The sequence below is a fragment of the Podarcis vaucheri genome (assembly GCF_965113315.1).
Source record: "Podarcis vaucheri genome assembly, chromosome: 16".
Classification (NCBI taxonomy): Eukaryota; Metazoa; Chordata; class Lepidosauria; order Squamata; family Lacertidae; genus Podarcis; species Podarcis vaucheri.
In genome coordinates, this window is record NC_138754.1 from 9,684,350 (window position 1) to 9,710,674 (window position 26,325).

The 26,325-nt window shown below is 48.7% G+C and overlaps 1 protein-coding gene across 4 annotated transcripts; it reads left to right on the forward strand.

The window, feature by feature from the left end:
• Positions 1 to 817: 817 nt before the first annotated feature.
• On the forward strand, positions 818 to 26,067 carry DCST1 (DC-STAMP domain containing 1). Of its 4 annotated transcripts, none has more exons than XM_082202172.1 (16): positions 818 to 1,254; positions 2,236 to 2,361; positions 4,090 to 4,203; positions 5,684 to 5,812; positions 7,200 to 7,339; positions 8,871 to 9,048; positions 11,451 to 11,594; positions 12,690 to 12,811; positions 13,473 to 13,630; positions 15,225 to 15,324; positions 15,643 to 15,738; positions 17,965 to 18,091; positions 19,948 to 20,064; positions 21,827 to 21,969; positions 23,344 to 23,457; positions 25,760 to 26,067. In XM_082202172.1, the coding sequence occupies exons 1-16, from the start codon at positions 1,176 to 1,178 to the stop codon at positions 26,003 to 26,005; spliced, it is 2,133 nt and encodes a 710-aa protein (XP_082058298.1). In that variant the 5' UTR covers positions 818 to 1,175; the 3' UTR covers positions 26,006 to 26,067. The 4 variants fall into 4 exon arrangements, with proteins under 4 accessions (XP_082058298.1, XP_082058301.1, XP_082058299.1 ...); XM_082202173.1 differs by having other exon boundaries at positions 819 to 1,254; positions 4,090 to 4,164; XM_082202175.1 differs by lacking the exon at positions 21,827 to 21,969.
• Positions 26,068 to 26,325: the final 258 nt, after the last annotated feature.

Sequence of the window (26,325 nt, forward strand, 5' to 3'; positions counted from 1 at the left end):
AGGATATCCTTCGAAAGGGCATAGCTTATTATTATTATTATTATTATTATTATTATTATTATTATTATTATTATTATTTTATACCCCGCCCATCTGGCTGGGTTTCCCCAGCCGCTCTGGGCAGCTCCCAACAGAACACTAAAAACAGAATAAAACTTAAAATGTTAAAAACTTCCCTATACAGGGCTGCCTTCAGATGTCTTCTAAAAGTCAGATAGTTGTTTATTTCCTTGACATCTGATGGGCGGATGTCACTACTGAGAAGGCCCTCTGCCTGGTTCCCTGTAGCTTTGCTTCTTGCAGTGAGGGAATTGCCAGAAGGCCCTCGGAGCTGGACCTCAGTGTCCGGGCTAGATGATGGGGGTGGAGACGCTCCTTCAGCTATCCTGGGCTGAGGCTGTTTAGGGCTTTAAAGGTCAGCACCAACGCTTTGAATTGTGCTCGGAAACGTACTGGGAGCCAATGTAGGTCTTTTAAGGGTGGTGTACAGTGGCGTAGCGTGGGTTGTCAGCACCCGGGGCAAGGCACCCCCCACGCTACGCCACTGGTGGTGTAATATGGTCTCAGCAGCCACTCCCAGTCACCAGTCTGGCTGCCGCATTAACTCAGCTTCATCAACTCAAATCAATTCTGCTCTTGCAACTCAATCAACATTGCTTCTATTCATCCAATGATCTCAATAGATCACCCAGCAGAGCTGAAATTCTGAGAGAGAAGGCAGTGCATCTTCTCTGTCCCTTGTAAACACACTTTGCACGGCAACGTAGAACCCAGATTGTGATGACACAATTCTCATGGAAGGGGTCAGGCTCTGTCTGGAGCTGCTCCGCTTCAGGTTACTTGCTGGTGTGTGTTGAGGGAGGGGTTTTCCCTTCAATGGAATGCTCATCTGCACAAATAGGATAAAAGAATCCCTGCACTTAGAAATCTAGCCTGTCAGGAAGAAGGCTAGGCTAGTGGGACTTTCTGCAGCTACAGCTGTTGATAGATGACAGTGGAGGGAGATGCCTGTTGGAGTTGATTACTGTGCACAAGGTTCTTGCATATAATTAACAAGCAACAACAACACCCTAACCATTCCGATTTTCCTCGCCGGTGAATCCGTGCTTTGGAGGTCTTGGTTTTTTTAAGAAATACAACGTCCTGCTCCTTTTTTGCGTCAGGATACAGGTGCTATGGGGCACTCAGACGACAAAGGAAAGTACCAAAGAGTGAAGAAACAGAAGGGCCGGAGGCAAAAGCCCCCCAACACCAGTGAGTCTCCCCCTTTGAGCCCTTGCCCTCCACTCAAGCCTTGGAGGAGAGGTGGGGTATCCATACCCAAGGGTCAAAACCTTGTCCTCTAAGCCTCCCTGTTTGGCCCTTAGTGACTCTCCCTGGCCACGCTCCCTCTCCCCCAGGCACATAGCTGTCAACCGTCCCTTATTTGGCGGGAAACTCCCTTATCCCAGCGCTGTGTCCCGCTGCTGTCCCTTATTGATGATGTCCCTTAAATTTCCCGGGTTTCATGCTCGCCCGGCTCAGGAGGGAAGCAGTGGCTCAGGGTCCTCTGCCGTGAGAGAGAGAGCGCGCTGGTGCCATCGTCCTGGCGCGAGGAGTTCCATCGGCCCTTCCCCGCCCGAGAGAGAGGGGGGGAGGGAGGGAGAGAGACTCTCACCCACGCCACCCGTGAGCCCGGAGGCGGCAACGGTGGTGGCAGCTGAGGAGGCGGCCTGAGGGAGGAGGAAGAGGAGGGCATGGGGAGGGACGCAGAAGGGTGGTGCTTCAGCGGGTGCCGCGGTGCCGCAACCGCCTCATGCCGGATTGACAGCATCTGTCAATCCTACCAATGTATGTAACTCTTTACAATAGCAAAACCCCTTATTTTGGCTGCTGGTCCCTTATTTTCGAGGCTGCTGGTCCCTTATTTTCAAATCTGCAAGTTGACAGCTATGCCCAGGCAATGCCCTTCACTGGGTCTGACAGTGGAGGAAGAACATAGGAACCAGGGCTAGTAGTCATTGGCAGACTTCTCCATTAATTTGTCCGATCTTCTTTTAAACCTGTCTAAATTGGTGGCCATCCCGGCCTCCTGCAAAAGTGAGTTCCATAGTTTTAACTCTGCGTTGTGTGAATAAGTCTTTTCTGTTATCTGTCCTGAATCTTCCAACATTCAGCTTCGTTGTACGTCCTTGAGTTCCAGCGTTTTAGCCACTCTCTCCATGCCAAGCGTAGTTTTATAAACTTCCCTTGCAGCTCTGAAACGTGCTCTCAGCTTCCTCCTGCCTCGCTTCTGCATCACGTTCCTTTGGAGCCAGCCGGACGAATTCTGGGCTGCCAAGTTTTTCCTGGGGGCTGGAATCGGGAGCTTGTATGCTCTGGGTGAGTCCACTTTGATCCAGTAAGGGCTGGAAACGTGAATGCAGACGGAGGTAGAAATATATATATGCATTTTGAATTGGTCTCGGTCAACGTCAGGTCCCAAACTATCAGGGTCCCATGAAACTGGAGGAGCTCACAGCAGTTTGGAAGCAGGTGGGTAGTCCATGAGAGGCAAATGTTGCATTCTAGAGAAGCAAAGAAGGGCAATAACTCAGAGCACCTGCTTTGCTTGCAGAAGGTGCCATGTTCAATCTCTGACATCATCTGAGACCTCTGGGTGTAGGGCGGTACAGTATATATATTCAGTAAATAATCATCATCTCCAGATAGGGCTGAGGGAGACTCCCTGTTTCAAACCCTGGAGAGCTGCTGCCACACAAGGCAGACAGTATTTAGCTACATGGACCTACATGGACCTACCGGTAACTCCTATGGTAGCTTTGTATGTTCCCATTTAAGGGACGCGGGTGGCGCTGTGGGTTAAGCCTCAGAGCCTAGGACTTGCTGATAAGAAGGTCGGTGGTTCAAATCCCCACAATGGGGTGAGTTCCCATTGCTCAGTCCCATCTCCTGCCAACCTAGCAGTTCGAAAGCACGTCAAAGTGCAAGTAGATAAATAGGTACCACTCTGGCGAGAAGGTAAACGGCGTTTCCATGCACTGCTCTGGTTCGCCAGAAGCGGCTTAGTCATGCTGGCCACATGACCCGGAAGCTGTACGCCGGCTCCCTCGGCCAGTAAAGCCAGATGAGCGCCGCAACCCCAGAGTCGGTCACAACTGGACCTAATGGTCAGGGGTCCCTTTACCTTTACCTATGTTCCCATTTAAGTCACCCCTTTATCCAGAACCATGAGGACTGGTATCTTTATATTCAAGGCCATAGCTCAGAGGCAGAGCACTTGTCTAAAACCCTGCTTAGCACAGACAGGACTGATCTAGATAGAACAGTTGGTCTGACTTGGTATGAGGAAGATGCCTGTCTCCTATCAGACAAGCATATTCTGAGGCTAGGAGTTTATAGGGCCTGGGGGGCTGGGATAGACCCTTGCAGATTGTCAGCTGTGGGGATACTCAGCTCAGCAACTTTGGGCAAAACTGAATTTTCACTTTTCGAAATATGGCCACTGCCATGGCTGTTGGAAGCGGTCTCATAACGCTTTAAATGCATGGTGTGAATGTGGCCAGTGGTGGAGGATGGTAGGACCAAAGTAAAGATGGTTTCCAAGCGGGGAGGGTCAGAAAAGATGATGCACCATTCATTCAAGGGATAGAAGCAAGAGTTGGGCTGCAATATATTTCCCCAGACACATATGGGAATTGGGCTGTCAAAATGGCGTCCGGGCAGATTTTTGCTGAATCGGCAAAATGTCTGGGGAAACCCAGCTGTATGTCAAGTAGGGCGATGTTTTTTATTATTATTACAGTGGTACCTCTGGTTAAGAACTTAATTCGTTCTGGAGGTCTGTTCTTAACCTGAAACTGTTCTTAATCTGAGGTACCACTTTAGCTAATGGGGCCTCTTGCTGCTGCTGCCACTCGATTTCTATTCTCATCCTGAAACAAAGTTCTTAACCCGAGGTACTATTTCTGGATTAGCAGAATCTGTAACCTGAAGCGTCTGTACCCCAAGGTACCACTGTATTATAAAAATGCTTTTAAAAAATCAAAAAAATCAGGATTTTCACTTTGGGGAACCCTAAGCAAGAGAGGCCCCTGTCTTGATTTCCAGGCCTTTCCCGGATGCTGATTCTCCCCATGACCATCTCCGAAGAGCACAAGATCGACCTGATGTGTAGCATGGCTGGTGAGGAGGGACGGCGGAGGCTCTGGGGAGAAAGAGGAGGTGCCACGGCGGCGGAAGGATTTGTAAAGGGTTTGGGCAACGCAGGGCCCGCCATCTTGGGAGACGTGTTAGCAGCAGGGCCCAGTTCCCTTTAGCTTTTCTGCAAATACCCCTGTAACCCAAAACCTCCGTGCAAACAACCAAAACCATGAATGGTCTTTGAAATATACTCAGAGTCCCAAAGTGATTTCATGCTCTTTATTCAGCTCATAGTGGTGAGGAGGAATGAATGAAAGTCCCCTCAAAGTATCTGCTTTATATACATTATTTACACAATGGGCTGCACATGATTGGTTAATTCTGGAATTCTACTGTAAGCCAATCAGGTTGTGGATTCACTTCTATCTGGAGCAGGATTGGGTGGTTCCTGCCAACCAATCATACTGCTGCATTGTTCTTGGACTAATCAGACTGCTGCATTCTGAATCCTATTGTTCTAGGACCAATCAGACTGCTGCATTCTGAATCCTATTGTTCTAGGACCAATCAGACTGCTGCAATTTGGACCCTATTGTTCTAGGACCAATCAGACTGCTGCAGTTTGGATCCTATTCAACTCAGTACATAACAGTCTTACACTGGAAGAGGCTTATCTAGTGCCAGGAAGTTGTGGCAATCAGTGGGCATATTTGGAGATTTTAGAAATTTCCGTGGGGACCACGGCATGGCACAAAAGGGCCGCCACAGACGGGGTGTGTGGCATATACCCTGTTTACCCAGGCCTGAGGTGCATGTTTGCAAGGCCTATGCTGTCCCTGCGGTTGTAATCTTTTCCAACTGTTTTTGGTTTTGAATTTTGAGTTGTTGTACCCCTGCCCGTGGGACCTGCTGGTAAAGGGCAGGTAATAAATTCAATGATACTAACACACAATGTTTCCCACGGGGATATAGCATGACACAAAATGGCTGCCACAGGGCGCTTGGCATGGGTGTTACCAGGGTTTTTGTTAGAGGGGAGGCAGCCAAAGTTCTTGAGCTTTTTTAAAGAGACCCCCCCCCCCAAGTTATTGAGCCTTGGGGGGGGGGGAAATCATGGGTAAATATATACCCCCAAAAGAGGATATTACGTGGGACAGGCTTTGGTTGGGGGGGACAGGCTTCTCCAGGGGGCATAACCTCAGTTATGAGTACTTTCAATGGTTTTCAAATAAATGTGAATATCTGGGGTGTGTATGTATGTTTTCAGGGCCCACTGTTCCCGTTATTGTAATCTGCTTTTACTGTTCCTAACTTTTAGTTTTTTAATTGCTTTACCTCCCCTGGGATCTGCTGGTAAAGGGCAGGTGATAAATTTAAGATAAATAAGTGTACCTGCCATGGGGGGTGTTGAAATTCCAAAAGTGGTTCAAACAACCCATCTTTCTTCAGAAGTGCAATGTGTATGCAATTAAATCAAGCTAGTTCCTCCCCAGTGCTGATAAGAGCATGGGGCAGCCCCACAGCATAAAAACTGACTGTCTCCCCCTTCTCCCTCCCCTAGGTGTGGCTGCCCTGGGCTGGGGCACATCCCCACACTTCCGCTGTGCCAGCCTCTTGGTGGTACCCAAATTCCTGGGGAAAGAAGGACGGATTTACATACTAACCTATGTCTTGGCAAGGGTCTTTGATGGTACAATAAATACTCATATCTATGACTGCGTGAGAGAAATGTGTAAAATTAAGCTTGCTATATGGAGAAATTGAATGGAGAATTATTTTTCTTCTTCTCTCGTAATACTATAAAACTCAGGGATATAGAATGGTACACAGTGTGTACAATACAGTGGTACCTCAGTTTACGAACTTAATCCGTTCCGGAAGTCCGTTCTTAAACCAAAACCGTTCTTAAACTGAGGCGCGCTTTCCCTAATGAGGCCTCCTGCCACCGGTGCCCTTCCACCATTCGGATTCCGTTCTTAGACGGAGGTAAAGTTCGCAAACCGGGACACTACTTCCGGTTTAGCGGAGTTCGTAAACCGAATCGTTCATAAACAGGACTGTTCTCAAACCGAGGTGCCACTGCCTAGGTCAGGTCAATGGCAGTGTCTCCATATGTTCCTTAGAGTCTTACTGCCCTTCCCACCTCATTTTTCCTATTCCCACCATGGAACGCTCATCTTCCTGCCCTGGTCTGTCATTGGATCCTTCGTCAGCAAATTTTTAACGGGGTGTTTCTATTAGCGCAGGTTTAGGAAACCTCAGGCACCAGGGACCTAATGTGGCCCTCCAGTCCTCTCTATCTGGGCTGTCAGAAAAAAATAGTGAGACAATAGTCATGCTCACGTCATACATTTAAAGCACTCTTACACCACTTTTAAGAATCATGGCTCCTCCCAAAGTATCCTGGGAACCATAGTTTCTTAAGGGTGCAGAGAGCTGAACTCTCATGGAGCTACAGTTCCCAGGATTCTTTGAGGGGAAGCAGCCATTGCTGTGAAAGAAGAGCGCTTTTGCATGCTGTGATCTTACTGGATTTTGAGGGCCCTGTTTTGTACAGGATAAAAGAATGGGAAAGGAGTAATGCAACACTGTATAAATTCATGAGGGTTTTTGCAGTAGCTGGGCTGTAGAGTTTAGTTGCTACTGATTGTTGTTTTCAGTGCATTTTGTACTGAATATGTTTTGATACGCCTCTATCCAGCATGATAATGTGTGTGCATGTATATAATACAACTTACTATATAATAAGATTGTAAGGATGTCGTCATGCTGCAGTTTGTGTGGCGCTGATAGTATGCAAAAAAAGAGAACGTATGGGGTGAATGTGACCAATAAATATTATTAACAGGGGCAGGTTTGAGCATCCCTAGTTTTTCTTTCTGGCTGAACAAGAGGGCTACCCACAGAGGCTGTGGTAAGCAGCCTAACTTCTGGTGCCAACTATACTGCCATTGCCAAGAAAGCCACAGCAGAGGCCTCTTCCCCATTCCTGGATGGTTTGGCACAAAGGGTGCTGCTCCTCTTTCTTGCATGATGTTTGTCTCCCTCCTCCCGCCATACTCCCTCCTCCCCACCAGGTCCGGTGGCAAATACCCGTCACAACCTGGGCGAAGTGGTGCGTTCCATCAGCTGCACCGTGGAGATGCAGATCGACAATGCCAAGCGTGCCTGGAAGATTTCGCTGTCCCCTCTACGCAAGATTCTCAAGGACATGGTGGTGAGAAGCCGTTTACTAGGTTGCCAGGTGGGGTGGGGGTTGGCAGTACTGCTACTGCCCCCAAAGGTCACTGGGCATTCAGCATGGGAGCTTCTGGCAGGGAGAAACCCTGGTGTGATTGATTAATAATATGTTATTATAAATTTGTATACCATCTTTCAGGGCGGTTCACAGTACAGTGGTACCTCGGGTTACATACGCTTCAGGTTACATGCGCTTCAGGTTACATACGCTTCAGGTTACACACTCCGCTAACCTAGAAATAGTGCTTCAGGTTAAGAACTTTGCTTCAGGTTAAGAACAGAAATCGTGCTCCGGCAGCGCGGCAGCAGCTGGAGGCCCCATTAGCTAAAGTGGTGCTTCAGGTTAAGAACAGTTTCAGGTTAAGTACGGACCTCCAGAACGAATTAAGTACTTAACCCGAGGTACCACTGTATAAAAATGCAAGTTAAAAATGCAAAACTCACCATATAAACAAGAACAGAACAAAACTATAGCCCCCGCCTCCGCAAATACATTTAAAAGGAAATAGGTTAGTCAGCCAAAGGCCTGGTTGTAGAGGAAGCTTTTCAGCTGGCGAAATAGAATGAAGGCACCAGACGAACATCCCTCAGGGAGAGCAATTCCACAAACAGGGAGCCACTGCGGAGAAGGCCCTTTTCGCGTTTCCACCCTCCAGACCTCACGTGGAAGGAGGCACACAAAGAAGGATGATCTCAGGGTCTGGGACAGTTTATATGGGGAGAGATGGTCCTTGAGGTATTGTGGTCTTGAGCCATTTAAGCTGTTTAAGGAGTCTAGGCAGAGGCTTAAGAAAGCAGCTCAACACAGAGGGGATAGTTTTCCAGGAACGGCTTGGCTCTGCAAGCTGGGGTACTGCTAGTTCTCTTGGAGCATCTGCCTGGCCATTGGGTGTTGCTGGACTCCAATCAGCCCCAGGCAGCATGGGATGATGGGAGGTGTAGTTCAACAATGTTCTTGTACTCCCAACTACTATCAGCCCCAGCCATCATGACCAATAGCCAGGAACAGATAGGTAGCCGTGTTGGTCTGCCATAGTCAAAATAAAAAAATTCCTTCCAGTAGCACCTTAAAGACCAACTAAGTTAGTTCTTGGTATGAGCTTTCGTGTGCATGCACACTTCTTCAGATACTTCTTCAGTGTGCATGCACACGAAAGCTCATACCAAGAACTAACTTAGTTGGTCTTTAAGGTGCTACTGGAAGGAATTTTTTTATTTTGACAATAGCCAGGAATAATGGGATATGTGGTCTGGCAACACCTGGGGGGCCACAGATCCCCTCTTCCCTAGATTACATGGACCACTGGTCCCATCCATCAGGGTTCACTTCCTGTGGTCATGCGAAGTGAGCATAGTGGAATGGGAGCCCTAGAATTTGCCCATTGTGGTAGCTGTCCCTGCTGCTTGGGGAAAATATATACAAAGCGATCTTTTCCATCTGTGGGGCTGCCATCTCTAGTCCACTCCCCTCTGCCCCCATCCTTCCCCACTCCTGTTTTCTGCACCAGAGGAGCGGCAAGACCCTGAGGTCCGAAACCAGGGACGTCTCACGTTCCTTCTCAGAGCTGAACGAGCAGGTGGCCAGCGAGGCAGGCCTTGGGGTTCGCTCGGTGAGGTCGGCGGTGCACAAAGCCAACCCTTCCACACAGGAGATCTACGAGGCCAAGACCCGGATGCGCTGCACCCGTAAGCATATGGGAAAGGGACACGTGGGATTGTGAGCACGGATTATTCGAAGAGTGGGCATGAGGATCAAATATCTGGTCAGCATCACTTTTGCTTCTGTTCACCATCCATCAGTTCTGTCCCGTTTCCACCTTTGTCAGAGCTTTATTTTATTTTTTTAATGCATTTAAACCCACATTTGACTCTGCACTCAAACCTGCATTTAATATCACATTCACACCATCCATTTAAGTTACAGATAGGTAGCCGTGTTGGTCTGCCATAGTCAAAATAAAAAAATGCCTTCCAGTAGCACCTTAAAGACCAACTAAGTTAGTTTTTGGTATGAGCTTTCGTGTGCATGCACACTTCTTCAGATACACTGAAACAGAAGTTGCCAGATCCTTCTATATAGTGAGAAGGTGGGGAGGGGTATTACTCAGAAGGGTGGTGGGAATGGGAGATTGGCAGATAGCTGAGATGAGCCTGTTGACGACTCTTAACGACTGCAATAGGTCTTACAGGAAAAGGCAAGGGGTGAGAAGGTGAAAAATGGCTTAGTCATGTATAATGAGATAAGAATCCAATGTCTCTGTTCAGACCAGGTCTCTCCATGGTTTTAAGTTTGGTAATGAGTTGCAATTCAGCAGCTTCTCTTTCCAGTCTATTTCTGAAATTCCTTTGTAGTAAAACAGCTACTTTGAGATTTTGTATAGAATGTCCTGGGAGATTGAAGTGTTCTCCTACTGGTTTCTCATACCAAGAACTAACTTAGTTGGTCTTTAAGGTGCTACTGGAAGGAATTTTTTTTATTTTGACCATCCATTTAAATCACTCTTAATCCGCTTCAACAGTCATAGGCTTTCCCCAAATGTCTCTCTAACCAGTGCTTCTCAACCTGTGGGTCCCCAGATGTTGTTGGAATACAACTGAGCTCTATCCTTGCTAGCTAGGGATGATGGGAGTTGTAGTCCAACCACATCTGGGGACCCACAGGTTGAGAACTGCTGCAAGCCATCTTTGTTCATTCATTTCAATGGGGCTACTGTAAGTAAAACTTAGTTGATGCTGCCCAGAAAATGTAAAAAATATAGAGCATTAAAAAGTTGACAACATCAAATAAGAAATGGCAGTGGACACCAAGGAAGTTATTCCTGATAAATCCTAATCTTTCCCCTATATATTGGAGAGGGTGTATTATAGTTGGTACATCCACCCATATGGGGTGGGATTGATTGATTGATTGATTGATTGATTACATTGTACCCAAGAAGCTCAAGGTGACCTACATAGTTCTCCTCCTAGTCCTTTTACCCTGTGAAGGTAGGTTCAGCTGAGAGTGAAATTACTCAGATTACCGATAGGCAGACATGTCCATCTCTGACTTTTGTTCTACTAAATAGGACTCTCCTTCCTTGGAGCTTTTTAAGCAGAGGTTGCATGGACATCTGCCATGGATGCTTTAGCTGAGACTCCTGCGTTGCAGGGGGTTGGAATAAATGACCCTCGGGGTCCCTTCCAGCTCTGCAATTCTATGTTTCTATGATTCTAAGCATGTTCTTGAACAGAAATCTAGATTTTTAACCATCAGGAGCTGTTGAGTCTTTTACTCTCGGCTACTTGTGAACTGGAAGATGCTGCAGAACATAAATATTGAACAGTGGTATCGAAAAGTTTGGCATTGTGCAAAAATTTAGGGCAACCAGGGGGCAAAGGATAAAGGCCCCATCTGAGTAAATATGGAAAGCATTTATTGACTGCACAGCAGAGCTTTCCAAACTGAGTCGAGACGCGTCAGTGTGTCGGCTGCAGTGTGCGGACACTCCCTACGCTCTTCCTAGGCCTGGACAGGGGTTAGTTTAACCTCTGGTTTGCTAGTAAAACTGAATTACTTGTGTTGCAAAAGGATGCATGTTTAAAAGTGTGTCACCAACATGAAAAGTTTTGAATGCAGGGGGTTGGACCAGTTGTCGCTTGGCATCCCTTCAAACTCTCTGATTCTACTCTTCAAACTTTTCAGTCCAGGTCCCACTTTTAACCCAAACATTCATTTGTGGACCTGTTTCTGAACCTTTCACCAAATATTTGCATGGCGGCAGTGCTCCTGTCGGACCAGGCCGTGACCCACAAGGGGGTGCCGATTCACCAGCTGAAGACCTCCTAGACTGCAGACCTTTAAAGTCATCTCTTCATCTCGGAACCTGTAAAGAAAAATCTAGCGAGCAAAACCCTGTTACAGAAACGATAAAGGAGAAAGGAAGCATTAAGTGTGAATAGCTGTCTTAAGCCTGTTACATTAATGACTTGCCCTTTGCATCTGTTTCGTTTGATTTATTTTCAGTTTGCATTTTCAAAGAAGTTTAGCAAATAAAATAGTAACAACGACAACAACACTGTCGACGCTTTCCTTTTCCCCCTTCTAGAAATTATAGACCAAGCCATCAAGCGCTGCCAGAACTGGTTTGCAGTTAAGCATGCATCTTGCATGCGGACAATTTCTGTGCCCTTCATCAACCACCTGCTTTGCATTCCTATGAAGTTCAGCTTCCTCTGCCACTTTGCCAAGAGTGAGTTCCAGCCAAGGACAAGAGAAGAGAAGCTGCCGTGATAATAATAACCAATTTATTATTTGTACCCTGCCATCTGGCTGGGTTTCCACAGCCACTCTGGGCGGCTTCCACAAAGACCAAAAATACACTAATATATCATACGTTAAAAACTTCCCTGAACAGGGCTGCCTTAAGATGTCTTCTGAATGTCAGGTAGTTGTTTATCTCTTTGACATCTGATGGGAGGGCATTCCACAGGACTGGCGCCACTACCGAGAAGGCCCTCTGCCTGGTTCCCTGTAGCTTTGCTTCTCGCAGCGAGGGAACTGCCTGAAGGCCCTCGGCGCTGGACCTCAGCGTCCGGGCAGAAGGATGGGGGTGGAGACGTTCCTTCAGGTATACTGGGTCGAGGCCGTTTAGGGCTTTAAAGGTCAACAACACTAACACTTTGAATTGTGCTCAGAAACGTACTGGGAGCCAGTGTAGATCTTTCAAGACTGGTGTTATGTAGTCTCAATGGCCACCCCCAGTCACCAGTCTAGCTGACGCATTCTGGATTAATTGCAGTTTCCGGGTCACCTTCAAAGGTAGCCCCACATAGAGCGCATTGCGGTAGTCCAAGCGTGAGATAACTAGAGCATGCACCACTCTGGCAAGACAGTCCGCGGGCAGGTAGGGTCTCAGCTTGCGTACCCGGTGGAGCTTGAGGCCATTGCTTGTAGGGACTGCTTGTTGTGTGGCTGATGGGCTGTTCCTAAGCCTCTTGATTACAGCTCTGCTACCTAGGCTGAACTACAGTTCCCAGGGATCTTTGGTGGGCAGGGGAAGCCACGCAGGACCACCCTAAACCAAGGTTTGGCTTAGCACACCATGTGAACCAGACTGGCGTGTCAGACTCAAATCCCGATCCAAACCACATGCTTTCCAGAAGAGGGTCCCTGAGGCTGGGCATCCCATCCTGTGAGTCCCCACCTGCCACCAGCAGTGGTACATCCCCCTCCACCTGCCCATCTGGAGTGGTACATCCCTGCCACATCCTTGCTGAGCACCTAACTCTCCTTTTGAAATGCAGCTTCGCTCTCCAGCTGCTTTCTTCCACCTCTTCCTCTGCAGTTATGCACACTTGGTGCCACGACAAGATTCCTGTGGAAGGGAACTTTGGCCAAACCTACGACCGGGTTAACGATTCCGTGGACAGTTTAAACCAGGACTTCACAGCCAGTTTAGCGGTCAAGGTGCGTACGGCAAGGGCATACGGTAGGGGTCTATTTATTTATTTAAAGCACTTCCGCCCTGTTTTTCAGCTGAAAAGACCCCTAGCAAGGCTTACAGATCAGTTAAAAAACAAACAATTAAAAAAATAAACAACCCCCAGACATTTAATAATAATAATAATAATAATAATAATAATAATAATAATAATAATAATACGCCACTCACCTGGCTAGTTTGCCCTAGCCACTCTGGGAAGCTCCTAACAAAATATCAAACAGACAATAAAATGACAAACCTTAAAGATTTCCCTATACAGGGCTGCCTTCAGCTGTCTTCTGAATGTCATATAATACTTTATATCCTTGACATCTGACGGGAGGGCGTTCTACAGGGAGGGCACCACTGCCAAGAAAACCCCCTGCTGGTTCCCTGTAACTTGGCTTCTCGCAGGGAAGGAACCGCCAGAAGGCTCTCGGCGCTGGACCTCAGTGTCCGGGTAGAACGGTGGGGGGCGGAGACGCTCCTTCGGGTACACTGGGCTGGGGCTGTTTAGGGCTTGAAAGGTCAGCACCAACACTTTGAATTGTGCTCAGAAATGTACCGGCAACCAGTGTAGATCTTTTGGGACCAGCGTTTAGGACATTCCTTTCCTTTCTTCTCCCCCACCCTCCCTCCATCCAGGAAGAACACCAGACCATGCTAGTCGGTGCCAACCTCTCCCACAGACACCTGGTGGATGAAGTCAACGAAGAGGTGGCCAGGCAGGGCGAGCGCCTGAGCACCTCCATGTCTGTGCTTCGGGTCCTCCTCTCCTGCATGTTCATCATCGTCTTTGCCTCGTGAGTTGGGCTGGGGGGCGCGGCGGCTCCTGGGTGGGGCCAGGGAACCTATTTGGGTTGTGCCTGAGGCAAGCCTGAGGTCCTAGATTTGAGCACCCTTCGGCACGTTGGCAACCTTCATGGATTTTGTTGGACTACATTCCCAGCATGTCTGACCATCGGCCATGCTGGCTGGAGCTGATGGGGGCCGGAGTCCCTGTAAACATCTTGAGGGCTGCAGGGAGGGCCTTTACCCCTGTTGTAGAAGCAAGAGCCAATAATTACAGAAACTGTGCCTCTGCCCTGCCTACCGACCTTCCTAAGTCTCTGGGCGAGCGTTTGACACTTGGCTTTTCATTGACTGCAGCATGAAAACGTGTTCTGCTGTTATTCTGTGCGTGAAAATAAAATAAGCCAAGGGAGGGGAATCTGTGGCCCTCTGGGTTTTGCTGGTCTATAGTTCTCATCATCCCTGATGGGAGTTCTAGTACCAACAAACAGCTGGAGGGCTGCAGGGGCCCCATCCCTGCTTCACACCTCCGCAAGAGCATTTAACGTGATCCCTGATTGGTTGGGATGTGTGCCCAAGACAGGGATGGAGAACCTGTGGCCCTCCAGAGGCTGTTTGATTAGAATCATCCTCCCCTGCCCATTGGCCATGCTGGCAGGGAGGACTGATGGGAGTAGGAGTCCCAACACCATCCAGAAGGCATCAAGTTCCCCTCTTGTGCAAGAGGAATGATTGTGGTGTTCCACATCGGCTGTGGGACTATAATAAGCAGGTGTGCGATGGGGGTGGATTTTGAATTTCTACCGGTGGTGGGTTGGACACCAAAGCTGACAACCAGCAGCAGCCCAGTCCCAGAGCTTTGCAGCCTTCGGCAGCTGTGATCTGAATGTTGAGGACTAGTTGCATGCTATGTCATTGGTTGGTTTTTTTTAACAAAAAGGCTGCATCCCAGGCCTTGGCAGGAGCTTTTGCAGTGGGCTGTGATGGGTTGGGAGTGGAGTTCATGAGGAGATTTCACCCCTCCCATATCCAAGAATCTGCTGATATTCTCTGCTGATTCTCCAGAGAGGAGGGGGCGGTTTCTGCTCTCTATATATTCCGCTCCAGCCTCACATCAAAGAGAGAGAGAGAGAGAGACTGAGTGTTAGAGAGAGGTCGTGTGTATAGATAAGGTTGCTGCTAAGAGCAGCTGCAGACAGTGCAGTTCAGCATTTCCGTTTAGACCTCATTTAGCTCTGTACATAGTTGTGTATTATAGTTGTAGATAGAATAAAGAAGATATTCTACAGAGCTGCTCTCCGAGTCGTTTATGCTCTGCTATACTCTGCTGTACTCTGCTGTGCGACGACTGTATTGTGGAAGTGAATCCGGTGCTCACAACTGTGAGTCCACAGCACTTTGACCTGTTCCTGTGCAGAAGGTGGTCTCTGGAAGTGCTACCCAGCTTGCCTAGCTCAGTCGGGGCTGAAGTGGATGAGTCTAGTTGGTGGCACAGGCTCAAGGGCGATGCTGACAGTTCAGTGGGTTAGGCAGACAAGGTTGGAGTGTCTCCCCACCTCTCGCCACATTCTTTCCCAGCCCCTTCTCCATCCTCTTTTCCCTCAGGGCGTTCTCCTACACAAACAGCTACACGCAGGACATTCGCTTCGACAATCTTTACATATCCCGCTACTTCCGGCAGATAGACGCCCGACGTCGGAAGCAGGTAGGAGCGGCCAGAGTTTGCCGCTTGGCTAGATGGCCGGGTGGCGGCGGTCAGTAGTCACAGCCAGAGGGGTTGTGGTTGCAGGCGGCAGAGGTCAAAGGGCATTCGGGGGAAGGAAGCAGAGCCCCTGTGGGGTTCTCAGACCCATGCAGGATACGTCCCTCAGCAAACGTTTAGTCACAAGAGCTGAAGTGGAACCTCCACATCCAGAGACAGTCTACCTCTGGATGTAATGTGCTGAGTGATGGCAACAGGCAACAGGGTGATGAGAACTCTTCCCCACTCCTACTGCCTCCTCCCGCCCTGTGACCCTTGCAGAAGAAGCGGACACTTCTGCCCTTGCGGCGTGCCGAGCAAAGCAGTCTCATTGACCCCCTCCGCCTCGCTTTCCAGCCGCCCGAGACCAAAAATATGGTAAGTTGGTGGGCTTTGGGGGCAGAGACCTACGGAGATGATGGTGGTCGGAGTTAGCGGGAGGCATAGAGGCAGGATACCTAAGGATTGGGATCCTGCTGTGCTTTAATAATTGTGAGCTGTGTATCCAGTGCCAGCCTTACTCAGAGTAGGCGCATGGAAGTCAATGACATGACTCACTTAGGTCCATTAATGTCAGTGGGTCTATTCTTTGTAGGGATCGCAGGATCTGTCCATTTCAATTCTCTTAGGTCACATTTGCAGCATACCTTTTAAGTGCTACGATACCACTTTGAACAGTCATGGCTTCTCCCCCAAAGCATTCTGGGAGTTGTAGTTTGTCAAGGGTGCTGATAACTGCCAGGAGACCCCTGTATTCCCCTGACACAGCTACAGTTATCATCCTGGGGTTGGCCCTATGAGTTTGCCTACCCCCACACCCACACTGCTGTTTTTATGCCAACTTCAGATTTATTAATAAGGCAACCAAGTGATGGTTGTAGCCAAGCAGAATCATACTGACATAAAAATATTCATAGGAATTATACAAAACAAAAACGTGACCTATACAATATATCATTATGCGTTTTTGGGTACCAGGTTCCCCTAAATTCCTGGATCTAGTAGATGTTAGAATTTAACCAAGCCTCCTGAACACCTGGATCCAGCAAGGGTTAAAATATAACCCCAGTCAGTCTCCTGATGAGGTAATCGCCTGGGAGATGAGCCATTAAGAAAACAAAAGGAAAGTAATGGGCCATTAAGAAAGCAATTAAGATGGCTCTGTGCCAGAAGCAGGTGAGTGGGGCCCCTCCTTCAGTTCAGAACTCGTTAGAAGAATGAAAACCAGGGTTTGGAGTTTTAGCATAGGCTGAAATGTGATTGGGAGAAAAAAGGTTTCAGTTTGGTAAAGGCGGCAAGCTAGAGAGAGGGTCAGAACTGTGTCTGATGTCTGTTGGAATCCAGGGCTGCAGCTGTGGGGGAAACAAGACCCTCTTGGGACCAGGTTGTATATAAGTGTAAATAAATCATATATCATAGAGATGCCACAGTCTACACTGCGCCTCCTTTCCAAAGGGAAACACAGGTGATGTGTATGTTGGGCCTGAAACCCCTCGAATCTTACAGTGCCCAGAGATGTACAATATAAAGCAGGCATAAAAATCCAGAATCTTAAATCTCGAGGGAGACCACATGACCTTGTCCAAGTTCAGCAGCTTTCCCTGTGAGCTCTATATGTCCAGTGGTGCCCTTTTTCTTTGGAGAGGCAGCGGTGGAATAGTGGTTAGAGTTCCGGGCTAAGACCAGGGTTCAAATCCCCCACTCCGCCATGAATCTCACTGGGTGTGACCTTCAGCCAGTCACTGCGTCTCAGCCCAACCTATCTCACGGGGTTGTTTTGCAGATAAAATTGGGAGGAAGAGAACTGGGGAGGAAGGCAAAAACGTTCCTTTTTAATCAGGCCTTTGGTTGATCTTATTGACACCCAACACTCTTTTAGAATATGGCTTTTTTTGGTGTGGGGGGGAGGTTAATTAGGTTACTGCTTTTGGTTTGGTTTTATACGTTGTGGTCTTGTTGTGACCACAACGTATAAAATTGAGACCTCCAGGTATAGGGTGGTGTATAAGTTGAATAAACAACAACAACAACAACAACAACAAATGTGCACCTCACCTTGAGCTCCTGGGGTGGTGGGGAAAGGTGGAATATAAATGTAAACAAGTACTGTATTTTTTGCTCTATAAGACTCACTTTTTCCCTCCTAAAAAGTAAGGGAAAATGTGTATGCGTCTTATGGGGCGAATGCAGGCTGCGCAGCTATCCCAGAAGCCAGAACAGCAAGAGGGACTGCTGCTTTTGCTGTGCAGAGATCCCTCTTGCTGTTCTGGTTTCTGGGATTCAGAATTTTTTGTTTTTTGTTTTCCTCCTCCGAAAACTAGGTGCGTCTTATGGTCTGGTGCGTCTTATAGATCTAAAAATATGGTAAATAGATTTAGCTGTTATTAATTGTTGCCCAAGTCGGACAACAAGTTCTTTAACCTGACTCCTTTTGCTGGGGGTAGCCTCCTCCTCTTGTGATTTCTCTGAACGTTTTCCGCGTAGGTGTTTTATGCTGTTTACTGTAAAACACGGGCGATGTCCTCTATCCGGGGGCTGATCAGCCCCATACGTGTCACTGACCCACACTTACTCCTCCCGCGCACACACCCTGCTTCTTTCCAGATGTCAGAATTACTGGGCTGTTTGCCAGCATCGCTCTTCGTGATCGTTGCCTGCGTCCTTGACTTCCTGCTGTATACCATATTCAGCACCATCAAACACCACTCCTTTGTGGAGTATTCCTTCCGCAGTAAGTTATATGACCCCGGAAGGGAGGTTCCCCCTTTCCCCTCCTCTCCAGCCCTGCCTTAAACATCAGCTGGATATTTAGAAAACATCAAACGGGCAAATATTTATTAATTTCCTTTATTTTAGTACAAGGGTGGGAGAACCGTTCTTGTGCTGCAAGGCAAACCTGTGGTGACCTGAGAACAGGGATTCTCTGCTGCCACCGCCTCTGTGCTGAACCATAAAATAAAATGGCATTGGTTACGTTTCATCCCGCCTCTTATCTGAAATAAAACAGCAAATTGCACAACATATTGCTGTTTTTATGCATATGCAATAATGAAAGAAACGAATCAAATGCGTATAACTCAGAAGAATGTATCATAGGTTCATTGCAACACACAACAGGATCTGATTTCCTTGCCTTACTTTGATCTGTGTTGGTGGGACACTCCCTACTTTTATGCTTTAAAAGAAACTCCATTCTAGCTTTCTTGGGGGGTCTTGCTCAGCTGGTGCACTGAGCACGTAAAGGTAAAGGGACCCCTGACCATTAGGTCCAGTCGGGGACGACTCTGGGGTTGCGGCGCTCATCTCGCTTTATTGGCCGAAGGAGCCGGTGTACAGCTTCTGGGTCATGTGGCCAGCATGACTAAGCCGCTTCTGGCGAACCAGAGCAGCGCACAGAAATGCCGTTTACCTTCCCTCGGGAGCAGTACCTATTTATCCACTTGCACTTTGACGTGCTTTCGAACTGCTAGATGGGCAGGAGCAGGGACCGAGCAACGGGAGCTCACCCCGTCACGGGGATTCGAACCGCTGACCTTCTGATCAGCAAGTCCTAGGCTCTGTGGTTTAACCCACAGCGCCACCCGCGTCCCTTGCCCTGAGCACATGCCTGTATGGCAATCCAGTACCACTCCCAGGCACCAGCAAGATGGCGCAGAGTCATTTTAAGAGCAGGAAGTTTTTATGAGCGCAGCGTTTGTTGTTGGAAAAGCGGAATACAAATCAACATTGCAATGTGCTCTACGTGGGTCTGCTGTCAAAGACGACTTGGAAACTTCAGTTGGTCCAGAAGGCAGCAACCAGATTCCTGGCTGGGGTTCCATTTAGATCTCGTATAACCCCTGCACCAGTTGCCTGGGTCCAGTTCAAGGCAGTGGCATAGCATGGGGGCGGCAGCACAGGACACAAAATTCTTAGGGTCACAAAATTTCAGCATCTGGTGCTGCCTCCATACAGCTGCATGCTTCTGTCACTGGGCTCTGTTGAAAATGGCTTCTCCGTGTGAAGCAGGAAGTGACCTCTCCAAACAGCAAAACAACTTCTTCTTTTTCCCTGTGGCTGCAATCTCCTGGGTGACACGGATGCCATTGGGCAGTTGAATGCGCATGTGTACTCCATCTGTTTCCCTCTCTCCCGCACCCTCCCCGCCTTGCCCCGGACGCTTGCTACCCACGCTATGCCACTGGTTTAATGTGTTTATGTTGGTGTTCAAAGCCCGATATGGCTCACGCCCCAAATACCTTGAAAGACTGCCTTCTTCCCTCGGGTGCTGTGATAGACAGAGGGGCCCCTCTTGGTCGTTCCTTTGCCCGCAGAGCCCTGGGGTGGTGGTGGGCTGCAAGAGGGCTTGCTCTCTGGTGGCCCCCAAAACTCCCTCCATACAGGCACATGTCTCGCGCCTTCATTATGCGGCTTCTGGCAAATGTTGAGGACGCCCCTTTTCACCCCGGCGTTTGACACTTACTATTTTTGTGGCCGCAAGTTGTTTTAACGTTCTTTTTTTAAAACACTGTGTTTTAATGGGATGGCTGGGGTAAAGAGTGGGTGATAGCTAACTGGCTAAATCCCTTCTCCTGCCCCTCTCCGAAGGCAGCCACCACTTGGAAGTCATAGTCGGAGGGAACACCATGATGGCCCGTCTCCTGCGCAGCACCATCGGGGCCCTGAACACCTCCTCGGAGATGGTGATGGAGACAAACAACCTGCGTAAGTTGGGGAGGAGTCCAGGCAAGGGTGCCGTGCAGAGGATGGAGACCGTAAGATAGGGGGTGGAGGGTATTTTCTGTGCAGTTTTCCTGGAAGTGGGGAGGGATAAGGCCCCACGGTCCAGGGGTTAGCCTCCAGAGCAGCTGCCAATAGTAATAATAATAATAATAATAATAATAATAATAATAATAATAATAATAATTTTATTTATATTCCGCCCTCCCCAGCCAAGACTGGGCTCAGGGCGGCTAACACCAGGTATAAAAACAATTGATTAAAATACAACTTAAAAACAAGATTAAGTACAACATTAAAATGCAGCCTCATTTCAGTAGAAATGAGTACTATGCATATGGGTTTAATATCTAGCGGCAGGTGGGCGCTGAGAGCAGGGCCAGATTTAGGTCTGATGAGGCCCTGAGCTACTGAAGGTAATGGGGCCCTTTATATGTCTAGCTGTCCTTTGTCAGCAACAAATAGTCACTGTTTTTTGTGTTGAATATATGCTATATAGTAATTTATGGACCTAATAAGTATCGAAAGCCATTTGTGCATGTTGCCATGCAACCAGTCCACGCAGAATATAGGCACCCTATATATAGAAATAAGCAAACCAGTGATATTTTAGGGAGCAGGCCAGCAGGCAGGGGCCATGACTTACATCAGAGGAGCCTACACAACACAAAACACTGTTGCTGTAGGTAGGTTTTATTTTATTTGTTTTTTATCTTATATTTTGGAAATGTACGGTACATCCAGGTTTCTTTCTTTAATTTTTTTTGGGGGGCCCCCAAGAGAGTGGGGCCCTAACCTATAGCTTGTTTAGCTTATACGTAAATCCAGCGTTGCCTGAGAGGCCTGTCCACTTTGGCCCTTGGCCCTGCCAAGCGGAAATTTTCCCAGAAGGCAATGTGGCCTTTGGGCTGAGAGAGGCTCCCTGAAGGCCTCCACTCAGGATTGAACAAGATTGAATACAAGATGGGGGACACCTGGCTTGAGAGCAGTACATGTGAAAAGGATCTAGGAGTCTTGGTTGACCACAAACTTGACATGAGCCAAGAGTGTGACGCGGCAGCTAAAAAAGCCAATGCAATTCTGGGCTGCATCAATAGGAGTATAGCATCTAGATCAAGGGAAGTAATAGTGCCACTGTATTCTGCTCTGGTCAGACCTCACCTGGAGTACTGTGTCCAGTTCTGGGCACCACAATTCAAGAAGGACACTGACAAACTGGAACGTGTCCAGAGGAGGGCAACCAAAATGGTCAAAGGGCTGGAAACGATGCCTTATGAGGAACGGCTAAGGGAGCTGGGCATGTTTAGCCTGGAGAAGAGGAGGTTAAGGGGTGATATGATAGCCATGTTCAAATATATAAAAGGATGTCACATAGAGGAGGGAGAAAGGTTGTTTTCTGCTGCTCCAGAGAAGCGGACACGGAGCAATGGATCCAAACTACAAGAAAGAAGATTCCACCTAAACATGAGGAAGAACCTCCTGACAGTAAGAGCTGTTCGACAGTGGAATTTGCTGCCAAGGAGTGTGGTGGAGTCTCCTCTTTTGGAGGTCTTTAAGCAGAGGCTTGACAACCATATGTCAGGAGTGCTCTGATGGTGTTTCCTGCTTGGCAGGGGGTTGGACTCGATGGCCCTTGTGGTCTCTTCCAACTCTATGATTCCATGATTCTATGATTCTAAGACCATGGCTGTTGCATTCTGTCAAAGGTTGCCCCTCCGGCCCGTCTCTCTTTCTCTCTCTTCCGCAGACTGCTTGCCAGAAGCGCATGGAATGAGCAAGGAGCAGTACGTGAGCTGCGTCACACCGCTGGGCGCCCTGATCCTGCTGTGCTTCGCGCAGGTCTACGTCTTCCGCATCCGCCGCGTCATCGCAGCCTTCTTCTTCCCCAAGGTTGGGACGCCAGACCCCAGATTAAATGCACACACACACCCTGCCCAACGCGAGAAATGTTCTCCTTTGCACCATTAGGGTGCCAGATTTATGTATAAGACACAAGCTATAGCTTAGGGCCCCACACTCTTGGGGCCCCCCAAAAAAATTTAAAGGGAAAAAACCCCACCTGGATGTACATTTCCAAAATATAAGATAAAAAACAAATAAAATAAAACCTACCTACAGCAACAGTGTTTTGTGTTGTGTAGGCTCCTATGTTGTAAGTCATGGGCCCTGCCTGCTAGCCTGCTCCCTAAAATATCACTGGTTTGGTCATTTCTATATACAGTGGTACCTTGGTTTTTAAACTTAATCTGTTCCAGAAGTCTGTTCCAAAACCAAAGCGTCCCAAAACCAAGGTGCGCTTTCCCATAGAAAGTAATGCAAAACGGATTAATCCGTTCCAGACTTTTAAAAACAACCCCTACAAGAGCGACAATTTGTTGTTGACAAAGGACAGCTGGACATATAAAGGGTCCCATTACCTTCAGTAGCTTAGGGCAGTGTTTCCCAACTGGTGTTCCGCGGCACACTACTGTGCCGTGAGACGTTGGCTGGTGTGCCGTGGGAGGCGGGCGAGTCGGGCGGTGAGAGGCGGCGGCGGCGAGGATCCGCGTCGAGCCGGGGGCGGCTCCGCGGTGGTGGTGCCGAGCGGCGGGGCAGCGCGTGCAAAAGGGAGGAGCGCGAGACAGCGGAGGAGGAGGAGGCCGGCATGTCCGGGCAGCAGCAGCAACAACAGCAGCAGCAACTCCCGGCGACGGCTCCTCAAGCCCCGCCGCCGCCCCCTCCTCCGCCCGCTATCGCCGCCACCACCACAACAGCCGCCGCCACCTCAGTTGCCGCCGTCCCTCAGTCCCTCGCTCTGCTGCCTCCTCCCACCCCCAAAGCTTGGAGGTTCCCCGGCAAGGGGGAGGGAAAAAACTTTCACTTTCGTGCGTCCCTCCCGGCGTGACGCTGCGCGCTGACGTCACGGGGCTGTAATGGTGGTGTGCCGCGAGATTTTTTTCATTAAACAGGTGTGCCGTTGCCCAAAAAAGTTTGGGAAACACTGGCTTAGGGTAAGGTTACAAGATTTTTTTCAATGAATCCAGGGACACTTTTCAACTTCAATTGATTTTGTATGTGGACTGATTTGTAAATCCAGGGACTGCCCCCGGGAAACGGGGACCTCTGGTAACCTTAGCTTAGGGCCTCATCACACCTAAATCTGGCCCTGGCTACCAGGGTGGGTGACGTCCACTTGTGGCCAGAACGGCCGGATGGCATAATAACAATGCTTTCTCTCCAGCCTCACGTTCTCCCTGCCACCCTCACTCTCTCTCTCTCTCTCAGAGGGAGAAGAAGCGCATTCTCTTCCTCTACAACGAGATGCTCCGGCAGAGGATGGCTTTCATCATCGTGCAGCGGAAGCGCATCATCCTGCGCGTGCGGCAGCGCAAAAGACTGGTGAGTGGAAGAACACAGGCAGCTTCGGTGAATTGTAGAGGCGGGAGGGAGCCCCAGGGGTCATCTAGTCCAGCCCCCTGCACTGCAGGCATCGCAGCTGAAGAATCCAAGACAGATAGCCGTCCAACCTCTGCTTCAAAATGTCCAAGGAAGGAGAGTCCTTCCCTGGAAGTCCGTTCCACCCTTGAACGGCTCTCGCTGCCAGAAAGTTCTTCCCGACGTTTCGTCGGAATCTCCTTTCTTGCAGTTCGAAGCCAATTGGTTCGTGTCCTCCCTTCCAGAGCAGCAGAAAACAAGCTTGCTCCATCTTCCATGCGACAGCCCTTTAGATATGGCTCCCATGTCACCCATCATGCTTTATAAAGACTAGGACTAGCCGCCTGAGAAACAGTTTCTATCCAAATGCGATTTTGGTTTTAAACACAGTGTAAGGTAGTCTTTTAAAAGGGACGCAGGTGGCGCTGTGGGTTATACCACAGAACCTAGGACTTGCCGATCAGAAGGTTCAGGGTTCGAATCCCCGCGATGGGGTGAGCTCCCGTTGCTCGGTCCCTGCTCCTGCCAACCTAGCAGTTCGAAAGCACGTCAAAGTGCAAGTAGATAAATAGGTACTGCTCTGGCGGGAAGGTAAACGGCGTTTCCATGTGCTGCTCTGGTTTGCCAGAAGCGGCTTAGTCATGCTGGCCACATGACCCGGAAGCTGTACGCCGGCTCCCTCGGCCAATAAAGCGAGATAAGCGCTGCAACCCCAGAGTCGGTCATGACTGGACCTAATGGTCAGGGGTCCCTTTACCTTTAAGGTAGTCTTTATGTGAGTATATTATATTCAATTATGGGATATCAGAGTTTTTAGGGGGCTAACCAGGCTGGGAGAGCAGGCTTGTGGGTTTTTGAATGTCTGATGTAGATTTTTTCAATTTCGTTGTTCTGTATGGGACAATGACAATAAAGATTATTGTTATCGTATTGTACTCCAGGTTAAACATACCCAACTCCATCTGCTGTTCCTCATATTTTCTTTATTTCAATGTGCTATTGAATAACATGTTTTTGATTGAATAAAAGGAAGGATTTCCCCCAAACATGCTTGCTCACAGTGTGGATTTGCTTGTGAGCACCTGTTCTCTGCCCCCAGTGCATCTAGAGCACACGAGTGTTTGGGCAGTTCTGTGCAATCCATTAAATCTCTGCCCGAAGGCAACACCCTGCCCCCGTTTCCTGCCCACTTGAGCCCCCTACCTTTCCACCTCCCCTGCTGTGCGCGGACCTCAGGGCAAGGCTTCCTGTTGGCTCAGCTGATGGGCCTCCACCCATTCCCTCCCACTGGGGACCACTGAGTAAACCATCAGCCTCGCCGGGCGCTTTTAAGCACCTGATGACTTAGCAGGCCAAGGGTCAAGATAGTTTCATTCTAGGAGCTTGGCTGAAAAACAAGGCACATTCAGGCGCCGTGACTATACGAAATGCTGGTTCAATTGGACCCGGGCCAATCTCTCTACCTGCAGGGGAAGGGAGGAGTGGCATTATTTTTTTTTAGAGCATTTGCACCCCACTTTTCAGCCCTAGAACGGCTTACCTACAAGCAGTTGAAACAAGATTGTCCCAGCCTGCAGGCCTACAATCTAAAAAGAAGGCACACAAAGGAAAAGGCGCAGGGAGGGAAGAGGGGGAAAGGAAACTCAACATGGATTGTACCGCTTCATATTGCAGGTGCGGGGGGCGGGGAGAATGCCATTTTAAATGGCTCTGGAATCTGGATCCTAAAAAGAGACTGTTGAATGCCAACTTTTTGAAATGGGTTGTTCCATTTTTATTCTGGTGAAGGTTGTTATGTAATTTAATGTTGATGTCCCCAGCACCCTCACGATTTGGATATATTTCCAATCCGCAGTCTCCTTCCTTCCCCAGGCATTCGTTGAAGGATTCTAAGAAATACACCCAAAAAAAGTCTGTGCTGTTCTGAAACTGGTGGTTAAAATCAGGGCCGTTTTGAAAGGTTCAGTCGGCCATCTTGATTCAAAATGGCACCCAGTTGTATCCAAACAGAGACGAAGACTCACTCCTTTGATCGCAGGAACTGCTGTATGAAACCCTTAGCAAGGATATCGTTAAGAGGCATCCGGAAACATGCGGTGATCAACTTTCCCTTCAGTGGAAATTCCTGTATTGCAGGGGGTTGGACTAGATGACCGTTGGGGTCCCTTCCAACTCTGCATCTCTGATTCTATGATATAATGTAGGCGGATAGCTCCCTTTCTGGCTGGGGCTGAGCACCTCCCTCCCTTCTCTCCTTCCGCTGCAGGAGAAGCCCTTCCTGGACAGGCTGGGCCGCTGGCTCCCGTTCCTCCAGCGGTTTCTCCGCAAGTACTGCATCCTCTGCGGCCTGCCCCAATCCAGCAACTCCAAATTGTGCCCAGACCCCAAGTGCGGGACCCTCTACTGCCGCATGTGCTGGCAGGACATGGGGCGGGTCTGCTTTGCCTGCAGCCCTGAGGAGCTCCTCTCCTCCGACGACAGCAGCGAGGACCAGACGGGCTACGCAGATTGAGGCAGTCAAAATGGCACCCACCCCGCTTTTTTGTTATTAAACGATTGGTTTGGTTGTTCCTTTTCCTAATCTTGGTTTTTCTTTTTTGAAATAATTTCCATTCGAGTTTGCAAATATAAAATTATAACTATACAGTGGTACCTCGGGTTACAGAAGCTTCAGGTTACAGACTCTGCTAACCCAGTAATAGTACTTCGGGTTAAGAACTTTGCTTCAGGATGAGAACAGAAATTGCACACCGGCGGTGTGGCGGCAGCAGTAGGCCCCATTACCTAAAGTGGTGCTTCAGGTTAAGAACAGATCTCCGGAATGAATTAAGT